The following is a 22,134-nucleotide window of genomic DNA, read 5'->3' on the forward strand; positions in this document are numbered from 1 at the left end:
TTTTCCAGAGTGGAAATGCCCTCCACAGAAATTCAATAGTGTGCTGTGTACAGTGGTCATCCTCACACCCTAATGGGGTTTCCACATCCACAACACTGGTGATGTCATTCCCTGTGCAACATCCTCCTGTCGGGAAACTGCAGTGTCATTAGACTGGAACTTGGAGATGCTCCTGACTACCTGCCATGGTCTCCTCTCAGTGAGTAAATGTAGCCTCAGTAACACCGTCTGAAGTCCCCATCACTTGTTTAAATGGCCAAGACCAGACTTCTGAAAATGCAACACTTCCCTCACACTGGTTTGGGGGATGTGGGTCCTGTAGTTACTCCCCTCAGCTTGTCCTGAGAGGGTGATATTGAGCATCCCACTAGAATCTCTCATGATGGGAACTGGGTAGAAACTCCAAGAAACTTACCCAGAGGCAATAAACTACTGGTCTCTGTGTGCTGACACTGTGATATCATTGTATAAACACATTTAAACCTCAATCAAATCCAGCACATCGGCAGCCCCTCGGGATTAGGGTTGATCTGTCTTCACCTCAATACCATGAGTTCTGAAGAGAATGTTATTAGAAACACAGAAACATAGAAAACCTACAGCACAATACAGGCCCTTCAGCCCACAAAGTTGTGCCAAACATGTCCCTACCTTAGAAATTACTAGGCTTACCCATAGTCCTCTATTTTTCTAAGCTTCATGTATCTATCCAAAAGTCTCTTAAAAGACACTATCGTATCCGCCTCCACCACCGTTGCCAGCAGCCCATTCCCCGCAGTCACCACTCTCTGAGTAAAAAACTTACCCCTGACATCTCCTCTGTACCTGCTCCCCAGCACCTTAAACCTGTGTCCTCTTGTGGCAACCATTTCAGCCCTGGGAAAAAGCCTCTGACTATCCACACGATCAATGCCTCTCATCATCTTATACACCTCTATCAGGTCACCTCTCATCCTCTGTCGCTCCAAGGAGAAAAGGCAGAGTTCACTCAACCTATTCTCATAATGCATGCTCCCCAATCCAGGCAAGAATTAATCATTAATTATAAGAATAATAATAATGATTATTAAAATATTACTTAGCTGCATCATTCCAGAATAATAATTATTTTGTTCTCCTTAACATTTGTGTACAAGGAAACTACAGTAAACATTTTTTAATTAAACAATTGTGAATCATAAGAGTATTGGTCACGTACCTTCAACAACAAACCAATAAATTAACATAATGTACATGGCGGTAAATGACAAAGTATTACAGATGGACAGACTGAGAAAATAAAATCTGTATCCCAGATGTCCTGTGGAGAAATAAAAAAAGCATATGAAAGCCGTTAACAATCTATGCAGACTGATTATGACACTGGAGGCCATTCTGGACATCAATCAATGCTAGCTCCCCAGGGAGCAAACACAATCCCACCATTGACCCACTTTAACTGTTACTCTCTCACCCCAGTTGTTACCAATGGCAAACCCTCCATCTCATCTCCCCCAAATGCAGATGATATAACAGTAAATGTTCTTGGTGAGAACTGTTTTAAACCATCAGATCCAGCTGCACCTGATTCAGCATTATCCGTCTTCCTCCCCATCACTAAATTAGTTGTTCAAAGATTAACCTGAAGTGCAAGAATAATCCCTGATTTGCTCTTGTCTCTGTAATTTTGCTTCCAACAACATGTTAGATGCCCATCGATGGGTGTGACTGAGACTGTCCACCTGTCTCTGTGGTTCCCTCCCATCTCTTTGCCCACTGGATCAATGTTGCCAAATGTTCCTGTTGCCCTGGTGTTGAAATTGCATCTCCCTCTCACTGGATTCTGTCCCATCTCAGTTCTAATTTCAGTTTATCTACAAAGCCACCGTGTGTCTGTGTCAGGCTTCGTGTCTGTGGATTCACTTTCATCAAATTCAGTTCTGAATATTCTCTGTTTAATTTTATTGTTTGCTTTTTTTTCTACACATCGGGTGTTTGACAGTCTTCTTTTTAATGGGTTCTATTGTGTTTCTTTGTTTTGTGGCTGCCTGTAAGGAGACAGAACTCAATGTTGCATATAGTATACAGTGGCATGCAAACGTTTGGGCACCCCGGTCAAAATTTCTGTTAGTGTGGATAATTAAGTGAGTAGAAGATGAACTGATCTCCAAAAGTCATGAAATTAAAGATGAAACGTTCTTTTCAACATTTTAAACAAGATTAGTGTATTATTTTTGTCTTGTACAATTTTAGAGTGAGAAAAATGAGAGGAGCACCATGCAAATGTTTGGAAACTTCAAGAGATTTGCACTCTCAGATAACTTTTACCAAGGTCTCAGACCCAAAGTTGGTTGGGGCAACTGTAACGAAAATCAATTTCCCTCAGAATCGATAAAGTATGACTATGACCTTAATTAGCTTGTTAAGGCTATGGCTTGTTCACAGTCAACATTACGAAAGGCCTGGTGATGCAAACTTCAAAGCTTTATAAATACACTGACTCCTCAAACCTTGTCCCAAAAATCAGCAGCCACGGGCTCCTCTAAGCAGCTGCCCAGCACTCTGAAAATTAAAATAAATGATGCCCACAAAGCAGGAGAAGGTTATAAGAAGATAGCAAAGCGTTTTCAGGTAGCCGTTTCCTCAGTTGGTAATGTAATTAAGAAATGGCAGTTAACAGGAATGGTGGAGGTCAAGCTGAGGTCTGGAAGACAATGAAACTTCCTGAGAGAACCGCTCGTAGATTGCTAGAAAGGCAAGTCAAAACCCCCGTTTGACTGCAAAAGACCTTCAGGAAGATTTAGCAGACTCTGGAGTGGTGGTGCACTGTTCTACTGTACAGCGACACCTGCACAAATATGACCTTCATGGAAGAGTCATCAGAAGAAAACCTTTCCTGTGTCCTCACCACAAAATTCAGCGTCAGAAGTTTGCAAAGGAACATGTAAACAAGCTTGATGCATTTTGGAAACAAGTCCTGTGGACTGATGAAGTTAAAATAGAACGTTTTGGCCACAATGAGCAAAGGTATGTTTGGAGAAAAAAGGGTGCAGAATTTCGCAAAAAGAACCCCTCTCCAACTGTTAAGCACAGGGGTGGATGGATCATGTATTGGGCTTGTGTTGCAGCCAGTGGCACAGGGAACATTTCACTGGTAGAGGGTAGAATGAATTCAATTAAATACCAGCAAATTCTGGAAGCAAACATCACACCATCTGTAAAAAAGCTGAAGATAAAAAGAGGATGGCTTCTACAACAGGATAATGATCCTAAACACACAATCAAAATCCACAGTGGACTACCTCAAGAGGCGCAAGCTGAAGGTTTTTCCATGGCCCTCACAGTCCCCGGACCTAAACATCATCGAAAATCTGTGGATAGACCTCAAAAGAGCAGTGCATGCAAGACAGCCCAAGAATCTCACAGAACTAGAAGCCTTTTGCAAGGAAGAATAGGTGAAAATCCCCCAAACAAGAATTGGAAGACTCTTAATGGGTTAAAGAAAGTGTTTACAAACTGTGATACTTGCCAAAGTGGTTGTTAGTAAGTACTGACCATGTAGGGTGCCCAAACATTTGCTTTGGGCCCTTTTCCTTTTTTGTTATTTTGAAACTGTAAAAGATGAAAATAAAAAAGTAATCTTCCTTAAAATATTAAAGAAACATGTCATCTTTAACTTTATGCCTTTTGGAAATCAGATCATCTTTTACTCGCTTAGCTATTCACGGTGTTACGTACCCCTTAACCGGGTTGCCAAACCAGCAGAAATGGACCACTTAGTTGGAGTCTGGATTACTGGAACCAAGAAAGTTTTATTAAAGAAATAAGCAACACAATACTCTAATAGTAAGGATATCAATGCAACAGATTAGCAATGAATAAACACACATGTACACAGAACTAAGATAATAGGATCAATCAAGCTCTATCACAGTCTAGGGGTAAAATGATCAGTCTCAAATGACGTAGAGTTCAGTTCAGTTTAGTTCTGTTCGCAGTAATCGCTGTTGTGCCATTGGGGAGAGAGAGAGAGAGATAGCGAATGCTGATATTCAAATCCGATTCAACAGACCTTTGATATTCCTCGGTTAGCTTTCGGCGCGAGCCCTTTTTAATATCTTCTGAGGTCACCGACTGTGACCCCTCTGTTCCGGATACAATCGTTCTTCTGCGGTGAACCTGGCACCCAGGCAAGGGTGGACACACACACCAGGTTCCCGCCGATCGTACCTTCTCACCCTGTGCATCTATGGTTGGTCCCGCGATCAGACCTCGAAACTCCCACCAACTTGTGGGGGCACACCGCACTTCCAGGGTCTCGTTATCTCGTGGTGTCGTGGTGTCCCTTGCCTTAGCGAACCTGCTCCTTTTATCCCCCTGCTGGGGTATCACCTGTCCATCAAACTTCAAACAGTTCAGGTTCAAAGCAACCGGTCTCTAACAATACTCGGAACTGTGTCTCTTTTCGTTAATCTCTCTCATCTCTCTCTTATTAGCATTTTGAATGTTTCCCCCATTTGTCTCTTTCTTCTCTCTCTTATCGGCATCAATCTTCTGATAACTTGGTCACACCCCTACCCTTCAAAGGATTTTTACCGGGGTAAAAATTATAGGCATGAATACAGTATTAGACACACACAAATATACATGTTCATCAGCTATTTGGCTAATACAGAGAACTTTAAGTTGTCAACACCTTGACAGACAGTCAGCAATCACATTTTCCATTCCTTTTATATGTGTTATTTTAATATCAAATTCCTGAAGCACCAAGCTCCAACTTAGCAATCTTTTGGTTTTATCTTTCATCGTGGCCAAAAACACTAATGAGTTGTGATCAGTGTAACTTCTCGGTGGTTTTCGTCCCGGACACAGATAACAAGGGTCGCCCCACAACAACTTAGCATTCTTTGGCAAGGGCTTAGTAAGAGGGTGGGTAATATCCGCAAAGTTTTTTTTTGCAAAACTTCCGATAGTACCCCACCATCTCCAAGAACCTTCTCAGGGCTCTCTTGTCTGTCGGGGTGGGGACTTCAGAGATAGCCCGCACCTTAGCTTGCATCGGAGCCAGCTGCCCCTGTCCTACCACAAATCCCAGATAAGTGACCATCGCGTGGCCGAACTCACTTTTTGTGAGGTTTACTGTCAGGCTGGCTTCAAATAGCTTTTTAAACAACTCCTCTACTGCCACAATGTGCTCCTCCCACGTGTCACTCCAGACCACTACATCGCCAATATACGCTTCTGCGTTCTTTAGAACTTTTGTCACTGAATTAATCATCCTATAGGGGTGTTGCTCACTAGGCTGACCTGATGTGACAACAATCCCATGTCCCGGCTCTTTGCATCGCCTCGAGACATTCGGACATACGTGTGCATGCCGTTTAATTAGCTCTCTTAGCGGGTCGCTTTGTTCGGGGATTAAGTGAGAGAACTCATCAGCAAAGTTGGTCAACACAATGGAGTTCTCCCATCTGGTCAGCACCACACTTATCTTTTCAAAATGGGTCCTCCCCTTATCAGGTGGCACCCTAGCCTCATTAATTTTCATGATATCACTAGCTAGATCTGTTTTCTGATCGTGATGAGCTTTTAACACGTTAATAGCCTCTAACGGTGTTAACTCACGTCTACAATAGTCAATAACATCCTTCCTCCTGTGTGGCCAGTAGAACTCTTTCATGATTTCTCCGACTGTTTTCCTCCCCGCAAAATGTCCACCGAGGGGTATCTTGTGGGCCAGGTTAAAAATCTCGCCCCTATAAGTTTTCGGCACTACCACCTGGTGTACAACTCCCCATTCCTCATCTGCGGGCACGGTACGGGGTCTCCATTTTCTCATTAGTACTCCCTCCTTCACATAATAGCCCACTGGCTCCCTTTTTAATTCTGCTTCGGAGAGAGCTGTCTCCATCAAAACCATCAGCTCCTCGTCTCACTCCTGTGCCTGTATAAAGTCTTTCCTTGCTAATGCTAGGTCTGCCTCAACTCCCTCACTTCCTCCTTTTTCCTTCTGCTTCTTCTTTTCACCTTCTAACCCCCCCGGTACAAGGCTGGTAGAAACGTCTCAGCTAACTCTATATCAGCCTCTGCAGCCTTTCTGGACATACGCCGAGTCACTGCGCAAACGGGATAAACCTGTGAGTCCATGGGCGGGGTCTCAATGCTGGCAGGCTGGTTTGTCAATCTCACTGCTGGGTACACTTCTCCACCGGCGAGGTCATTACCGAGTAAGACTTCCATGTCTTCCATCGGTAGTTCTGGCCTCACCCCGATCGTGACCGGTCCGGAGACCAAGCCGCTTTGTTGGTGTATCTGGTGCAAAGGTACTGCTGCAGTCCCTTTCCCAATGCCCTTCATGACCCTGACTTTCCCAGTCTTGGTCTATGAACTAAAGTCTAACACACTCTTTAATATCAATGACTGACAAGCTCCAGTGTCTCTCCAGATCCGTACTGGAACTGGGTTTAACCCCTCCTTCAACAACACCAATATGGCCGAGATAAACCTCTTGCACCCTTCCTGAACTTTATCAGACCTCTTCTCTCCTAGCGGTTTGCTTACCAGCTCAATACAGCCAGTCGGAACCACCGTTTTTCCATTCCCCGTCTCCTTCTTTGGGGCAAAGCACCTGGATGCAAAGTGTCCGACTTTCCCACAATTATAATATACGACCCCAGGAGACTTCCTACCAAACTGCTCCCGGTCTATCTTATCCTTCTCACAAGTCCCCGGCTTACTTTCTGACTTTTCTGGCGGACTCTCCCCGCTGTCCTGACTACCCTTCTGGTAGCCTTTACTTGGGGCAAACTTCGTTTTATGTGTCAACGTGTACTCATCCGCTAACTTAGCAGTTGTGGCTAAAGCGTCTGCTTCTTTCTTATCTGGGTAAGGTCTCATACCTTCAGGGACACAACCTTTAAACTGCTCAATCAGGATTAGCTGTAGCAGTCTGTCATAGTCCCCATTGATCCCTTTCGAGGTGCACCAACGCTCACAATATGTCTGCAGCTCACGGGCAAATTCTAAATACGTGCAGCCCCACTGCTTCCTTGCATTCCGGAACCTCTGCCGGTATGCCTCCGGGACCAACTCATAAATTCTGAGGATGGCCTCTTTCACCGCCTCATACCTCTGGGCATCTTCTGCGGACAAAGCCGAGTAAGTTTGTTGGGCTTTTCCTTTAAGTACACTCTGAAGCAAAACAGCCCACTTATCCCTTGGCCAGCCCTGACTTACAGTAACTTTTTCAAAATGGAGAAAGTACCGATCCACATCGGTATCGTCAAATGGGGGAACCAGCCTAACCTCCTGGGTCGCCCTGAACCCTCCACCTTGGTTCGGCATGGGCCCCTGCGCTGCCATCATCTTTAACCTCTCCAGCTCAAATTCCCTTTCCCTCTGTTTCTCCAACTGCCTCTCTTCTCGCTCCAACTGTTTGTCCCTCTCTTCTCGCTCCAACTGCCTCTCTCTCTCTTCTCGTTGTCGTTCTGTTTCTCTTCGTCTTCTAGCTGTCTTACCCGGAACTCGTGCTCGAGTCTCAATTTTTCAAGCTGCACCTGTACTGCGTCTCCACCAGGTTTTCCAATAGATATCACTTCCAGCTCCCCTTGGGGAAACACACCTTTAGACACATAATGCTCTATGATAGCTCTGTGCATCTCCACTCTCCTCATTGTCGACTTCCTCTTAAAAGAATTCAGCCATTTGGCCACAGCTGCCAATTCCGCTTTCCTGGCATCCTCTAATGCCTCCAAGGTTGGTGCCTTTAGAAATTCCTCAATCTCCATTTCTGCTGTTTGCCTTTTCTTTCTTTTAGGAATTTTAACCCAATCAATTTACCCAGTCCCAAACCTAGCATTCAAAATCGCGGACGAGAACCCCACTTATGTTACGTACCCCGTAACCGGGTTGCCAAACCAGCAGAAATGGACCACTTAGTTGGAGTCTGGATTACTGGAACTAAGAAAGTTTTATTAAAGAAATAAGTAACACAGTACTCTAATAGTAAGGATATAAATGCAACAGGTTAGCAATGAATAAACACACATGAACACCGAACTAGGATAATAGGATCAATCAAGCTCTATCGCAGTCTAGGGGTAAAATGATCAGTCTCAAGTGACACAGAGTTCAGTTCAGTTTCAGTTTGCAGTAATCACTGTTGTGCCGTTGGGGAGAGAGAGAGAGAGCGAATGCTGATATTCAAATCCGATTCAACAGACCTTTGATATTCCTCGCAGTTAGCTTTCGGCGCGAGCCCTTTTTAATGTCTTCTGAGGTCACCGACTGTGACCCCTCCGTTCCGGATACAAACGTTCTCCTGCGGTGAACCCGGCACCCAGGCAAGGGTGGACACACACACCAGGTTCCCGCTGATCGTACCTTCTCACCCTGTGCATCTATGGTTGGTCCCGCGATCTAACCTCCAAAACTCCCACCAACTTGTGGGGGCACACCGTACTTCCAGGGTCTCGTTACCTCGTGGTGTCGTGGTGTGTCCTTTGCCTTAGCGAACTTGTTCCTTTTATTCCCCTGCTGGGGTATCGCCTGTCCATCAAACTTCAAACAGTTCAGGTTCAAAGCAACCGGTCTCTGACAATACTCGGAACCGTGTCTCCTTTTTGTTAATCTCTCTCGTCACTCTCTTATTGGCATTTTGAATGTTTCCCCCATTTGTCTCTTTCTTATCTCTCTTATCGGCATCAATCTTCTGATAATTTGGTCACAACAGTAACAGAAATTTTGACCAGGGGTGCCCAAACTTTTGCATGCCACTCTGCATACTTTGATAATAAATGTACTTTGTACCATCCCTATTCTAATCCTGCCCATCTAGTTCAATTGATCCTCTTCACTGCCAACTTCTCTTCCAGGGCAAATGTTAACTGACATTGTTAATTGTTCCTTCTCCTCAGATATTGATCCTCCTACTTTGAAATCTCCCATCACCACCTCTCTGTATTTAAATAAAAGCAAAATCCTGCAGCTCAGCCATCGTAACATCACTGTCTGGTCATTCAAATCTATCTGGTTGCTTGGTGACTGGAGCTGAACACAATGCCTTGAATGTGTCCAAAACAATATAGTGACTGGAAACCCCACATGTTGAAAATCTGAAATACACTTAGTGGCCACTTTATTAGGTACACCTGTATACCTGTTCATTAATGTGAATATCTGATCAGCTAATCATGTGGCAGTAACTCAATGCATAAAAGCATTCAAACATTGTCATGAGGTTCAATTGTTGTTCAGACCAAACACCAGAATGGGGCAGAAATGTGATCTAGGTGACTTTGACTGAGGAGTGATTCTTGGTGCCACATGTGGTGGCTTGAGAATATCAGAAACTGCTGATCTCCTGAGATTGTCATGCACAACAGTCTCTAGAGTTTACAGAGAATGGACCAAAAAGCAAAATAAAACATCCAGTGAGTGACAGTTCTGTGGTTGAAAATATTTTGTCAGAGAATGGCCAGACTGTATCAAACTGACAGGAAGGTAACAGTAATTCAATTAACCACGTGTTACAACAGTGGTGTGCAGCAGGACATCTTTGGCAGACAACATATCGAACCTTGAAGTGGATGGGCTACAGCAGCAGAAGACCATGAACACACAATCAGTGGCCACTTTATTAGGTACAGGAGGCAGCTGATAAAGTGGTCACTGAGTGTATCATAGTAAATGCTGGAGGTACTCAGCAGTACAAACAGCATTTGTGCAGAGATTTGATGTTTCTAGTCACAGAGAGGAGTGAGAGAAATCCTGAGAAATACAAGAGAGAAATAAAAACCATCGGTGTACGATACACTGCAGTTGCTGGAAATCTGGAATTAAAAAGAATTCTAGATTTCAATTTCTGCATTTGTGGAGAGTGGAAAGTAGTTATGGTTAGACACTCTGATCTTGTATCAGAAGTGGTCAGTTCTAACATAAACTGGAATGGCTGGTTATCTGAAATTGATGAATTCATTATTGCGGCTCTGGGGACTCAATGTGGAATAAGAGATGCTGCTCCTCAATGGGCTTTGCTGGAACTGGAGAAGAGATTAAAGACGGGAAATCAGAGAGAAAACTAAAGTGATAGGCAACCGGAAGCTCACTGTTACCCTCGGTGTTCTGCAAAGTGGTCATACAACCTGCAGTGGTTTCTCCAATGTGCAGGAAACTGCTCTGAGGACATAGAATTGGAAGTACAAGTCACTCACTGCTTTACCTGGAGGGGTTATATGTGTGCCAGGAATGGGGCAAGGGAAGAGGTAATAAAGCAGGTGTTGCATCTTGTTTGGTTCTGGGAGACAGAGGTGTCCCACGTGGAAAACTGCATTGGAAAGAGAGGTTCTTTCAAAATAAACTTTTACAAACACCCAAGAGAAATTGCCACAAAGCCTGAAAGAAAGAGCCACATGTACTGTATGCTCACCAGCAGGTCTGAGAGACAACTGCTCAAACCCCCTGACACTAGATGGGGAGTAGAACTCCTTTCACAACTCTGCCGTATATGTGAAAGAGGTCCCTGTTTCAAAGGCACAGCCACCATCAGGATGAAAGGGCATCTTTCCTTCAGTCCCACCTCTAAACAGACTTGGTGAAAGAGTGAGATGAGACAACACAATGCAGCAAACACGAGTGAATGAAGATGGCTCCTCTCATGGCCACTTCTCCCAAATATCTTCTGCAGTTTGGTCAGAAGTGACTCCAGGACTGTTTCAGGCATTCAATGTCACTGCAAAGCACCTCAAAACTGGGAAAAATGGGCAATTTCACCCCACAGATCACAGAGACAGAGGGGAAGTGGGGGGGAAAGTTGTCAGTGGTGAATTGATTTCCCATATTTTCCCTTGTTTATGTTAAAGTTCATTCAGGTTTACTGGGTGGTGCCTGAAAGTTCACGCAAGAGCAAATTAATCAATGACAGATACCTCCGAGGGTTTTCCACCTCCACTGGTCCGGCAATATGGCTGAATGAAGAGACGGTGCAGACATCACCTGTCCTGCTGTCAATACAGCAATCATTATAACATCCTTGAGGGAAAGCCCTAAAATTAAAATTAAATTCAAATCATTATACATCTATTGGGCAGTGAATGACAAATGATGCAACAACCATAATGTTTCATAATTTCCTGCTGAGAAGGGAATGTTCCAACCCCGGTCTAATCTCACTGATCTGTGACCCAGGCTGACATCAACTGACTCTACTCTGAGAAACATTAATCACAATGCATCGTTATACAAATCAAGAATGGATTATTCAGATTCATTTATTTATCAAATGTACATCAAAACATACAACGAAATGTATTGTTTGTGTTAACAACCAACACAACCTGAGGATGTGCTGAGGGCAAGGCAGACTGCAAGTGTCACCACACACTCTGGTGCTACTTTCCAGCTGATGTTAGGGGCTGCTACACAAATGCACATGTGGGCAGTTTGTTCTAATTGATCCGTGAAGTGCATTATCTGCCTATTTATCCCATCCCAAGAGTTGGAAGAATGAGAAGAGCATACAAAGTCAAGGAGCCAATTCTAAAAAGGTTACACCAACAAGAGATTTGTAGAAAGGGTTACGAAAGTAGTTTGACAAAGATAGGATCTTTGCCTTCCTGATAAAAAAGGCAGAAAGAGGAAGAAAGTCGAAGTGAAAACCTACAGCACAATACAGGCCCTTCGGGAGAAGAACAAATAATATCTTGGGGATTTTTTTTATGCACCGTAGTGGACAGGGTCTAGAGTTCATTGTCAGGAATAGTGAAGGGATATTCAACTGTAATTTCATAAGAGGTCTGGATAAGTAACTGAAAGAAAGAATTTACAGAGCTGTGGGGAGAGGACAGAGCAATAGGACTCAGTTGTTTGCTAGGTGATCGAACCAATCTATTCTTAAATGGCTGAATGACTTTCTTCTCTGTGATAACTATTCTGTGATTCTGTGAACCCAATTAATTCAGCTTTTGCCTCTCTCTGCTACCGCACTGATTTGCATCGGCTGTATTCAATAGGCCATCCATATGGTCTAAATGCTAACTGCAAAATGTCATTCATGAATGAAGCTCACCTCCCAACATTAAGGTGTAGTTTGTCTGGATGGAGCTGACAGGATTGGTTGTGATACAGGCGTACACTCCACAGTCTTCAGATGAAGCGCTTGGGATAACAAGTGTTCTGTTTTCATCTGTTAGTTGGTGATGCTGGGAGATTTCCCCTCCATTCTTTTGCCACTGATACACATTCGAATCTCCAGTGACATCGCAGGTGAGCTCGACCGTCAAACCCAGTGATTCGATGTTGGTCAATATGGAACCTTCTGACAGCTCATCTAAAGGAGAGAATATGAAACCATGATATTCCTATCTTGATGTAGAATGCAATCTTACCACGTGACATTGCACCAGATATGTACAAAAGGTACAAAAGTACAGTCGGTTCAACACATCAAATATATACACAACAATGGAAATAAAAGCCATTTAAACCTCGACCCTGCTCTGTCATTGTACAAGATCACAGCTAACCTGATGGTAGATATTCCCATCTCCCACGATAACAGTTCACCTTTCTGTTTATCCAGGATCCATCTACCTCTGCCTCAAAAATATTCAAAGATTCCAAACAATCTTCTTCAAAGCTGTGGAAGCAAAAACTCAAAACTGTTTCATCTCTGTTTTAGATGTTCATTTGCAAGTTCATAGATGTGTCACTTACAGCAGGAATAGGGTGATGGTACAGATGAATGAGAGGCTCAAGAAGTGATGTTTGAACCTTCTCCCTGTTTAGATAATAGTCTGCACTATTGTTCCTTTTACCAACATGCATTATCATACATTTCAAAACACTCTATTCCATCTGCCATTTTTTTACGCATTCTTCCAATTTGTCAAAGTCCTGCTGCACATTGCTTCTTCAGCACTACCTAACCCTCCAACGATCTTCGTGTCATCTGCATACTTTGTCACAAAGCCATTAATCCGTTATCTAAATTACTGACAATGTAAAAAGTATCAGACCGCCCTGCCCCCCACCCCCAGGAACACCACTCATCACCACCAGCCAAGCAGAAAAGGCCCCTTTTTCCCCACTCGCTGCCCCCTGCCTCCCAGCCATTCTGCTATCCATTGCTGAATCTTTCCTGTAACACCATAGGATTTTATCGTATTAAACAGCCTCATTTGTGGTTGCTTATCAAATGCCTTCTGAAAATCCAAGCAAATGACATCCACTGCCTCTCCTTTATCCACATTGCTTGTTACTTCCTCGAGGAACTTGAACAAAATTATCAGGGAAGATTTCCCTTCACAGAAACCATGCTGACTTTGACTTATTTTACCATTAGTCTCCAAATACCTCGAAACCTCATCCTTAATAACAGACTCCAACACGCTCCCAACCACTGAGGTTAGTCAAACTGGACTAAAGCATCATTTCTTTTGGCTCTTCCTCCCTTATTAGGGGGAACTGGCCAAAATTGACTACAAAGGGACAGCAGAGGACAGCAGAGCAGCAATGGCTGGAGTTTCTGTGAAAAATAAGGGAAGTGCAAGGCAGATATATTCCAAATCAGAATGGATGAAGGACACTACTGTAGCTGACAAGTGAAGTCAGAGCCCAAGTTAACGTTCGAGGTCAGCCGAGGTGTGACAATTGAAGGAGCTGTGAAGGGAAATCTTCCATAGAAACCACAGAAAAACTACAGCACAGAAAAAGGCCTTTTGGCCCTTCTTGGCTGTGCCGAACTATTTTCTGCATGGTCCCAATGACCTGCACACGGACCATATCCCTCCATACACCTCCCATCCATGTATCTGTCAAATTTATTCTTAAATGTTAAAAAAGAACCCGCATTTACCACCTCGTCTGGTAGCTCATTCCAAACTCCCACCACTCTCTGTGTGAAGAAGCCCCCCCAATGTTCCCTTTAAACTTTTCCCCCCTCACCCTTAACCCATGTCCTCTGGTTTTTTTCTCCCCTTGCCTCAGTGGAAAAAGCCTGCTTGTATTCACTCTATCTATACCTATCATAATTTTATATACCTCTATTCCCTGGAGCATAGAAAAATGAGGGGAGATTTGATAAAGTCCTAACCTATTCAACCTTTCTCTGTAACTGAGTTTCTCAAGTCCCGGCACCATCCTTGTAAACTTTCTCTTCACTCTTTCAACCTTATTAATATCCTTCCTGTAATTTGGTGACCAAAACTGAACACAATACTCCAGATTCGGCCTCACCAATGCCTTATACAACCTCATCATAACGTTCCAGCTCTTATACTCAATACTTTGAATGATAAAGGCCAATGTACCAAAAGCTCTCTTTACCACCCTATCTACCCGTGACCCAACTTTTAGGGAATTTTGTATCTGTATTCCCAGATCCCCCTGTTCTACTGCACTCCTCAGTGCTTTAGCATTTACCCTGTATGTTCTACGTTGGTTTGTCCTTCCAAAGTGTAATACCTCACACTTGTCTGTATTAAACTCCATCTGCCATTTTTCCAGCTGGTCCAAGTCCCTCTGCAGACTCTGAAAACCTTCCTCACTGTCTACCACACCTCCAATCTTTGTATCATCAGCAAATTTGCTGATCTAATTTACCACATTTTCATCCAGATCAATGATATAGATGACAAATAACAATGGACCCAGCACTGATCCCCGTGGTACACCACTAGTCACAGGCCTCCACTCTGAGAAGCAATTCTCTACTACCACTCTTTGACTTCTTCTATTGAGCCAATGTCTAATTCAATTTACCACTTCTCCATGTGTACCTAGCGACTGAATTTTCCGACCTAACCTCCCATGCGGGACCTTGTCAAAGGCCTTACTGAAGTCCATGTAGACAATATCCACTGCCTTCCCTTCATTCACTTTCCTGGTAACCTCCTTGAAAAACTCCAATAGATTGGTCAAACATGACCTACCACGCACAAAGCCATGTTGACTCTCTCGAATAAGTCCCTGTCCATCCAAATGCTTATAGATTCTGTCTCTTAGTACTCCCTCCAATAACTTACCCACCACCGACGTCAAACTTACCAGCCTATAATTTCCCGGATTACTTTTTGATCCTTTTTTAAACAACGGAACAACATGAGCCACTCTGCAGTCCTCCGGCACCTCACCCATAGACACCGACATTTTAAATATATCTGCCAGGGCCCCTGCAATTTCAACACTAGTCTCTTTCAAGGTCTGAGGGAACACCCTGTCATGTCCTGGGGACTTATCCACTTTAATTTTCCTCAAGATAGCAAGCACCTCCTCCTTTTCAATCTGTACAGTTTCCATGATCTCACTACTTGTTCCCCTTAATTCCATAGACTACATGCCAGTTTCCTTAGTAAATACAGACACAAAAAACCCATTTAAGATCTCCCCCATTTCTTTTGGTTCCGCACATAGCCAGCCACTCTGATCTTCAAGAGGACCAATTTTATCCCTTACAATCCTTTTACTCTTAATATACCTGTAAAAGCTCTTTGGATTATCTTTCGCTTTGACTGCCAAGGCAACCTCATGTCTTCTTTTAGCCCTCCTGATTTCCTTCTTAAGTATTTTCTAGTACTTTTTATACTCCTCAAGCACTTTATTTACTCCCTGCTTCCTATACACATCATACAACTCTCTCTTCTTCTTTATCAGAGTTGCAATATCCCTTCAGAACCAAGGTTCCTTATTCCTATTCATTTTGCCTTTAATTCTGACAGGAACAAACAAGCTCTGCACTCTCAAAATTACTCCTTTGAAGGCTTCCCACTTACCGATCACATCCTTGTCAGAGAACAACCTGTCCCAATCCACGCTTTTTAGATCCTTTCTCATTTCTTCAAATTTGGCCTTCTTCCAGTTCAGAACCTCAACCCTAGGACCAGATCTATCCTTGTCCATGATCAAGTTGAAACTAATGGTGTTATGATCACTGGAACCAAAGTGCTTCCCTACACAGACTTCTGTCACTGTCCTAACTCGTTTCCTAACAGGAGATCCAATATTGCATCACCTCTAGTTGGTCCCTCTATGTATTGATTTAGAGAACTTTACTGAATACATTTTACAAACTCTAAACCATCTAGACCCCTAACAGTATGGGAGTCCGAATCAATGTATGGAAAATTAAAATCCCCTACCACCACAACTTTATGTTTCCTGTAGTTGCCTGCTATCTCTCTGCAGATTTGCTCTTCCAATTCTTGCTGACTATTGGGTGGTCTATAATACAACACCACTAAAGTGGCCATACCTTTCCTGTTTCTCAGCTCCACCCATAAGGACTCAGTAGATAAGCCCTCTAATCTGTCCTGCCTGAGCACTGCTGTAACATTTTCCCTGACAAGCAATGCTACCCCCCAACCCCATCTTTCATTCCTCTGCCTCGATCACATCTGAAACATCGGAACCCTGGAATTTTAAGCTGCCAGTCCTGCCCTTCCTGTAGCCAAGTTTCACTAATTGCTATAACGTCATAATTCCACGTGTCGATCCACGCCCTCAACTCGTCCGCCTTCCCCGCAATACTCCTAGCATTGAAATATATACACTTCAGAAGATTTTTACCACCTCTCACAACCTTTCTATTTGCGGCTTTGCTTGGACTTTTAACATCATTTATTCTCACCCCAGCCACAGTGTCAGCTCTGGCACTCTGGTTCCCATCCCCCTGCAAATCTAGTTTAAAGCCTCCCCAACAGCACTAACAAACCTCCCTGAAAGGATATTGGTCCCCCTGTAGTTCAAGTGTAACCCGTCTCTCTTGTACAGGTCCCACCTGCCCCAGAAGAGGTCCCAATGATCCTGAAATCTGAAACCCTGCCCCTTCACCAGTTCCTCAGCCACTTGTTCATTCTCCAGAGCATCCTATTCTTACCCTCACTGGCACGTAGCACAGGAAGCAATCCTGACATTACCACCCTTGAGGCCCTGCTTTTCAACTTCCTGCCAAGCTCTCTATACTCACTCTCCAGGACCTCCTCACTCATCCTTGCTTTGTCATTGGTACTGATGTGCACCACGACATCTGGCTGATCACCCTCCCACTTCAGAATGTCATGCAAGCGATCAGAGACATCCTTGACCCTGGCACCCGGGAGGCAACAAACCATCCTGGATTCTCTGTCACAACCACAGAACCTCCTATCTGCACCTCTAACTATCGAGTCCCCTATCAGTACCGCTCTCCTCTTTTTCCACCCTCCCTTCTGCACTGCAGAACCAGACTCAGTGCCAGAGATCTGGCTGCTGCAGCTTATCCCAGGTCAGTCATCCCCCCCTAACAGTATCCAATGCGGTATACTTGTTGTTGAGGGGAATGGCCACAGGGGAACCCTGCTCTGCCTGCCCTTTCCTCTTCTCTCGCCTGAAAGTGACCCAACTTCCTGTGCTCTGCTCCTTTGCCGTAACTACCTCCCTGTAGTGACTGTCTATAATCTCCTCATTCTCCCGAGTGATCCGGAGGTCATCCAGCTCCTGCTCCAGTTCCCTAACGCAGTTTGTCAGGAGCTGCAGCTGGATGCACTTCTTGCAGGTTTCATTGTCAGGGACACTGGAGGGCTCCCTGACTTCCCACATCCTGCAAGAGGAGCATTCCAACATCCTGCCTGGCATTCTCTCTACTCTAAACAATCTGGACAAAAACCTTACCGGAACCTACCCTGACCTCTGCCTGTTCTCGCTGAAGCCTGTTGAGCCAAAGCCATCCCACTCTGACTCAGTCCACTCCGACGATAGCCGCTACAACGATGGCCGTTGTAGATGGTGGTCTGTTTTTAAACCCTGACAATTTTGTTCAAGTTCCTAAGGTGCGATTGTGGATGACAAGGGGAGTCAAGGACAGTATAAGAATATAAGAGAGGAAGTATAAAATAGCAAGGATGAGCGGACAGCCAGAGGATTGGGAGACTTTTAAGGAGCAACAGAAGATAACTAAAAAGGCAATAAGGGGCGAAAAGATGAGGTACGAAGGTAAGCTAGCCACGAATATAAAGGAGGATAATAAAAGCTTCTTTAGGTATGTGAAGAGGAAAAAATTAGTTAAGACCAAAGTTGGGCCTTTGAAGACAAAAACGGGTGAAATTATTATGGGGAACAAGGAAATGGCAGACGAGCTGAACAGGAACTTTGGATCTGTCTTCACTAGGGAAGACACAAACAATCTCCCAGATGTAATTGTGGCCAGAGGACCTAGGGTAACAGAGGAACTGAAGGAAATCTGCATCAGGCAGAAAATGGTGTTGGGTAAAATGATGGGACTGAAGGCTGATAAATCCCCAGGGCCTGATGGTCTGCAACCCAGGGTACTTAAGGAGGTGGCTCTAGAAATCGTGGACGCATTGGTAATCAATTTCCAATGTTCTATAGATTCAGGATCAGTTGCTGCAGATTGGAGGGTAGCTAATGTTATCCCAATTTTTAAGAAAGGAGGGAGAGAGAAAACAGGCAATTATAGACCAGTTACTCTGACATCAGTAGTGGGGAAGATGTTGGAATCAATTATAAAAGATGAAATGGCGGCATATTTGGATAGCAGTGGCAGGATAGGTCCCAGTCAGCATGGATTTATGAAAGGGAAATCATGTTTGACTAATCTTCTGGAATTTTTTGAGAATGTAACTATGAAAATGGACAAGGGAGAGCCAGTGGATGTAGTGTACCTGGACTTTCAGAAAGCCTTTGATAAGGTCCCACATAGGAGGTTAGTGTGCAAAATTAGAGCAAATGGTATTGGGGGTAGGGTACTGACATGGATAGAAAATTGGTTGCAGACAAGAAACAAAGAGTAGGGATTAATGGGTCCTTTTCAGAATGGCAGGCAGTGACTAGTGGGGTACCGCAAGGCTCAGTGCTGAGACCGCAGCTATTTACAATTAAAGGCATCGGTTAGTCTTGTGAGACGATGGATCTGCACCTGGAAAGTCTTCACTCTCCAGGGCGCAGGCCTGGGCAAGGTTGTATGGAAGACCAGCAGTTGCCCATGTTGCAAGTCTCCCCTCTCCACAACACCGATGTTGTCCAAGGGAAGGGCATTAGGACCCATACAGTTTAGTACCAGTGTCATCGCAGAGCAATGTGTGATTAAGTACCTTCTTCAAAGATACAACACGTTGCCTCGGCTGGGGCTCAAACTCATGACCTTCAGGTTGCTAGTCCAATGCCTTAACCACTTGGCCATGTGCCCACACGTTAATGTATATTTACAATATACATTAATTATTTAGATGAAGAGATTAAAAGGAACATTAGCAAATTTGCAGATAACACAAAGCTGGGTGGCAGTGTGAAATATGAGGAGGATGTTATGAGAATGCAGGGTGGCTTGGACAGGTTGGGTGAGTGGGCAGATGCATGGCAGATGCAGCTTAATGTGGATAAATGTGAGGTTATCCACTTTGGTGGCAAGAACAGGAAGGCAGATTACTATCTGAATGGTGTCAAGTTAGGAAAAGGGGAAGTACAACGAGATCCAGATGTCCTTGTACATCAGTCACTGAAAGTAAGCATGCAGGTACAGCAGGCAGTGAAGAAAGCTAATGGCACGTTGGCCTTCATATCAAGGGGAGTTGAGTATAGGAGCAAATAGGTCCTTCTGCAGTTGTACAGGTCCCTGGTGAGACCACACCTGGAGTACTGTGTACAGTTTTGGTCTCCAAATTTGAGGAAGGACATTCTAGCTATTGAGGGAGTGCAGCGTAGGTTCACAAGGTTAATTCCCGGGATGGCGGGACTGTCATGTTGAAAGATTGGAGCGACTGGTGTTGTATACACCGGAATTTAGAAGGATGAGAGGGGATCTGATTGAAACATATAAGATTATTAAGGGATTGGACACGCTAGAGGCAGGAAACATGTTCCCGATGTTGAGCGAGTCCAGAACCAGAGGCCACAGTTTAAGAATAAGGGGTAGACAATTTAGATTCAGCCATGATCATAGTGAATGGTGCTGCTGGCTCGAAGGGCTGAATGGCCTACTCCTGCACCTATTGTCTATTAAAAAGCAAGAGAGAGGGCATACAAGGAAGCCAAAGCCAGTGGGAAGATAGAAGATTGGGAAGCTCTTAAAAAACTTGGAGAAGGAAACTAAGAAGGTCATTAGGAAGGAAAAGATGAATTATGAAAGGAAGCTGGCAACTAATATCAAAGAAGATACTAAAAGCTTTTTTAAGTACATAGAAGGGTAAAGGGAGTTGAGGGGAGATATAGGACCAATTGAAAATGACGCCCTGAAGGTATTGTAGTGAGAGATGCTGAGATGGCAGAGGAACTGAATGCGTATTTTGCATCGGTCTTCACAGTGTACTGCACATTCAAGAGTGTCTGGGAAGTGAAGTATGTGCAGTGAAAATTACAATTGAGAAGGTACACAGGAAGCTTAATGGTCTGAGGGTGGATAGAACTCCAGCACCTGATGGAATTGATCGACTCTGGCATTGTTCTGGATGACTAGAAAATTGCAAATGTTACTTTGTTATTCAAGGAGGGTGGCAGGCAGCAGAATGGAAACTACAGACCTGTTAGTCTGACATCAGTGGTTGGGAAGTTGTTGGAATCGATTGTTAGGGATGAGATTACAGAGTATCTGGAGGCACATGACAAGATAGGCAAAAGCCGGCATGATTTTCAGAAAGGAAAATCCTGCCTGACTAACCTACTACAATCTTTTGAGGAAATTACAAGCAGGGTAGACAAAGGAGATGAAGTGGATGTGGTGTACTTGGATTTTCAGAAGACCTTTGACAAGGTGCTGCACATGAGGCTGCTAAGCAAGATAAGAGCCCATGGAATTACAGGGAAGTTATTAGCATGGGTGAAGCATTGGCTGATCAGCAGAAAACTCTCTTTCAAAAGCATAGTTCATAGGGATACTTCAGAATCCCGTCACACAAAAAAAAATTGACTAAATGTAAATTACAGAGTTTGAAACAGTACAAGTAAAAAATCATCAGATGACAGAGCAAAAATGTGTACAGTTTCCAACTTAACATCTGGATATGCCATCAGCTATAATATTGTCAGTACCTTTCACATGTACCTTTCACAGTACCTTGCAGTATCAGACTCCAATTTAACAACCTTCTATTCTTATCCTTCATTTTAGTTAAAAACACCAATGAATTATGATCCGTGTAAATCACAAGGGGTCTTTGAGCAGGACAAGTATAAACCTCAAAATGTTGTAAGGCCAGAATAAGTGCCAATAACTCCTTTTCAACAGTTGAATAATTATTCTGGTGCACATTAAATTTCTTTGAGAAATAAGCTACTGAGTGTCCAATATCATCCACACCCTCCTGTAACAGTACTGCCCAGCAGCTTCAGCACAAGTGTCTGTTGCTATCGAGAATGGTTTTGAAAAATCAGGTGCTTTGAGCACAGGATGTTAACACAGGATGGTTTTCAGACGTTCAAATGCCTCCTGGCAAAAATCACTCCATACAAATCATTCATTCTTCCCTAGGAGTTTTATTAGGGGGAGAGCCATGTCAGCAAAGTTCCTACAACACTTATGATAATACCTAACCATTCCTAAAAACCTTCTCAAAGCTTCCTTGCCGGTCGGAACAGGAACTTCAGCAACAGCTTGAACCTTGGCCTGTACAGAAGCCAGGTGCCCCTGGCCCACCACATAACCCAGAGATACAACTGTGGCATGGCCAAACTCACTTTTAGCTAGGTTCACAGTAAGATTGGCCTTAAAAAGAGTGTCAAACAGTTTTTCTACCACTGCAATATGCTCTTCCCACGTGTCTGTCCAGACCACTAAATCTTTGTTATGAACTGGGCTTTCTAACCCTCCAATCACAGAATTGACCATTCTTTGAAACGTCCCTGGAGCATTTTTCATCTCGAAGTGTAAAACATTGTATTCATACAGTCGAGACAGTGTCACAAATGCTGATATCTCTTTACCCCTGTCTGTTAAAGGAACACACCAGTATCCTTTTAACAAGTCAATCTTAATAAGGTATTTAGCCTTCCCCACTCTTTCAATACAGTAATCCATTCTCTTTCTTTGTTCTCTCTTGTTTCTAATTCCTTGTTCAACCTTTTTACTTTCCTCAAATTTCACTCTGTGGAGATGCTGTTTCACAGGCTGGGCTGGATTCATAATGACGTGATGCACTGCACCTGTGCACCATTTCAAAATGCCAATTA

At 43.8% G+C, this 22,134-nt stretch overlaps 1 protein-coding gene across 5 annotated transcripts in view; it reads right to left on the minus strand.

The window, feature by feature from the left end:
* Positions 1-22,134, minus strand: part of LOC140198141 (uncharacterized) — a 197,954-nt gene that overhangs the window by 94,533 nt on the left and 81,287 nt on the right. For all 5 annotated transcript variants that reach the window (XM_072259103.1, XM_072259102.1, XM_072259101.1 and 2 more), the window contains exons 4-6: positions 12,047-12,307; positions 10,908-11,024; positions 1,199-1,300 (exon numbers count right to left, since the gene is read on the minus strand). In XM_072259103.1, coding sequence (XP_072115204.1) covers positions 1,199-1,300; positions 10,908-11,024; positions 12,047-12,307 — 480 coding nt within the window. The remainder of the gene's footprint in view (positions 1-1,198; positions 1,301-10,907; positions 11,025-12,046; positions 12,308-22,134) is intronic.

The sequence above is a fragment of the Mobula birostris genome, chromosome 5 (genome assembly GCF_030028105.1).
Source record: "Mobula birostris isolate sMobBir1 chromosome 5, sMobBir1.hap1, whole genome shotgun sequence".
In the NCBI taxonomy this organism is placed as follows: Eukaryota; Metazoa; Chordata; class Chondrichthyes; order Myliobatiformes; family Myliobatidae; genus Mobula; species Mobula birostris.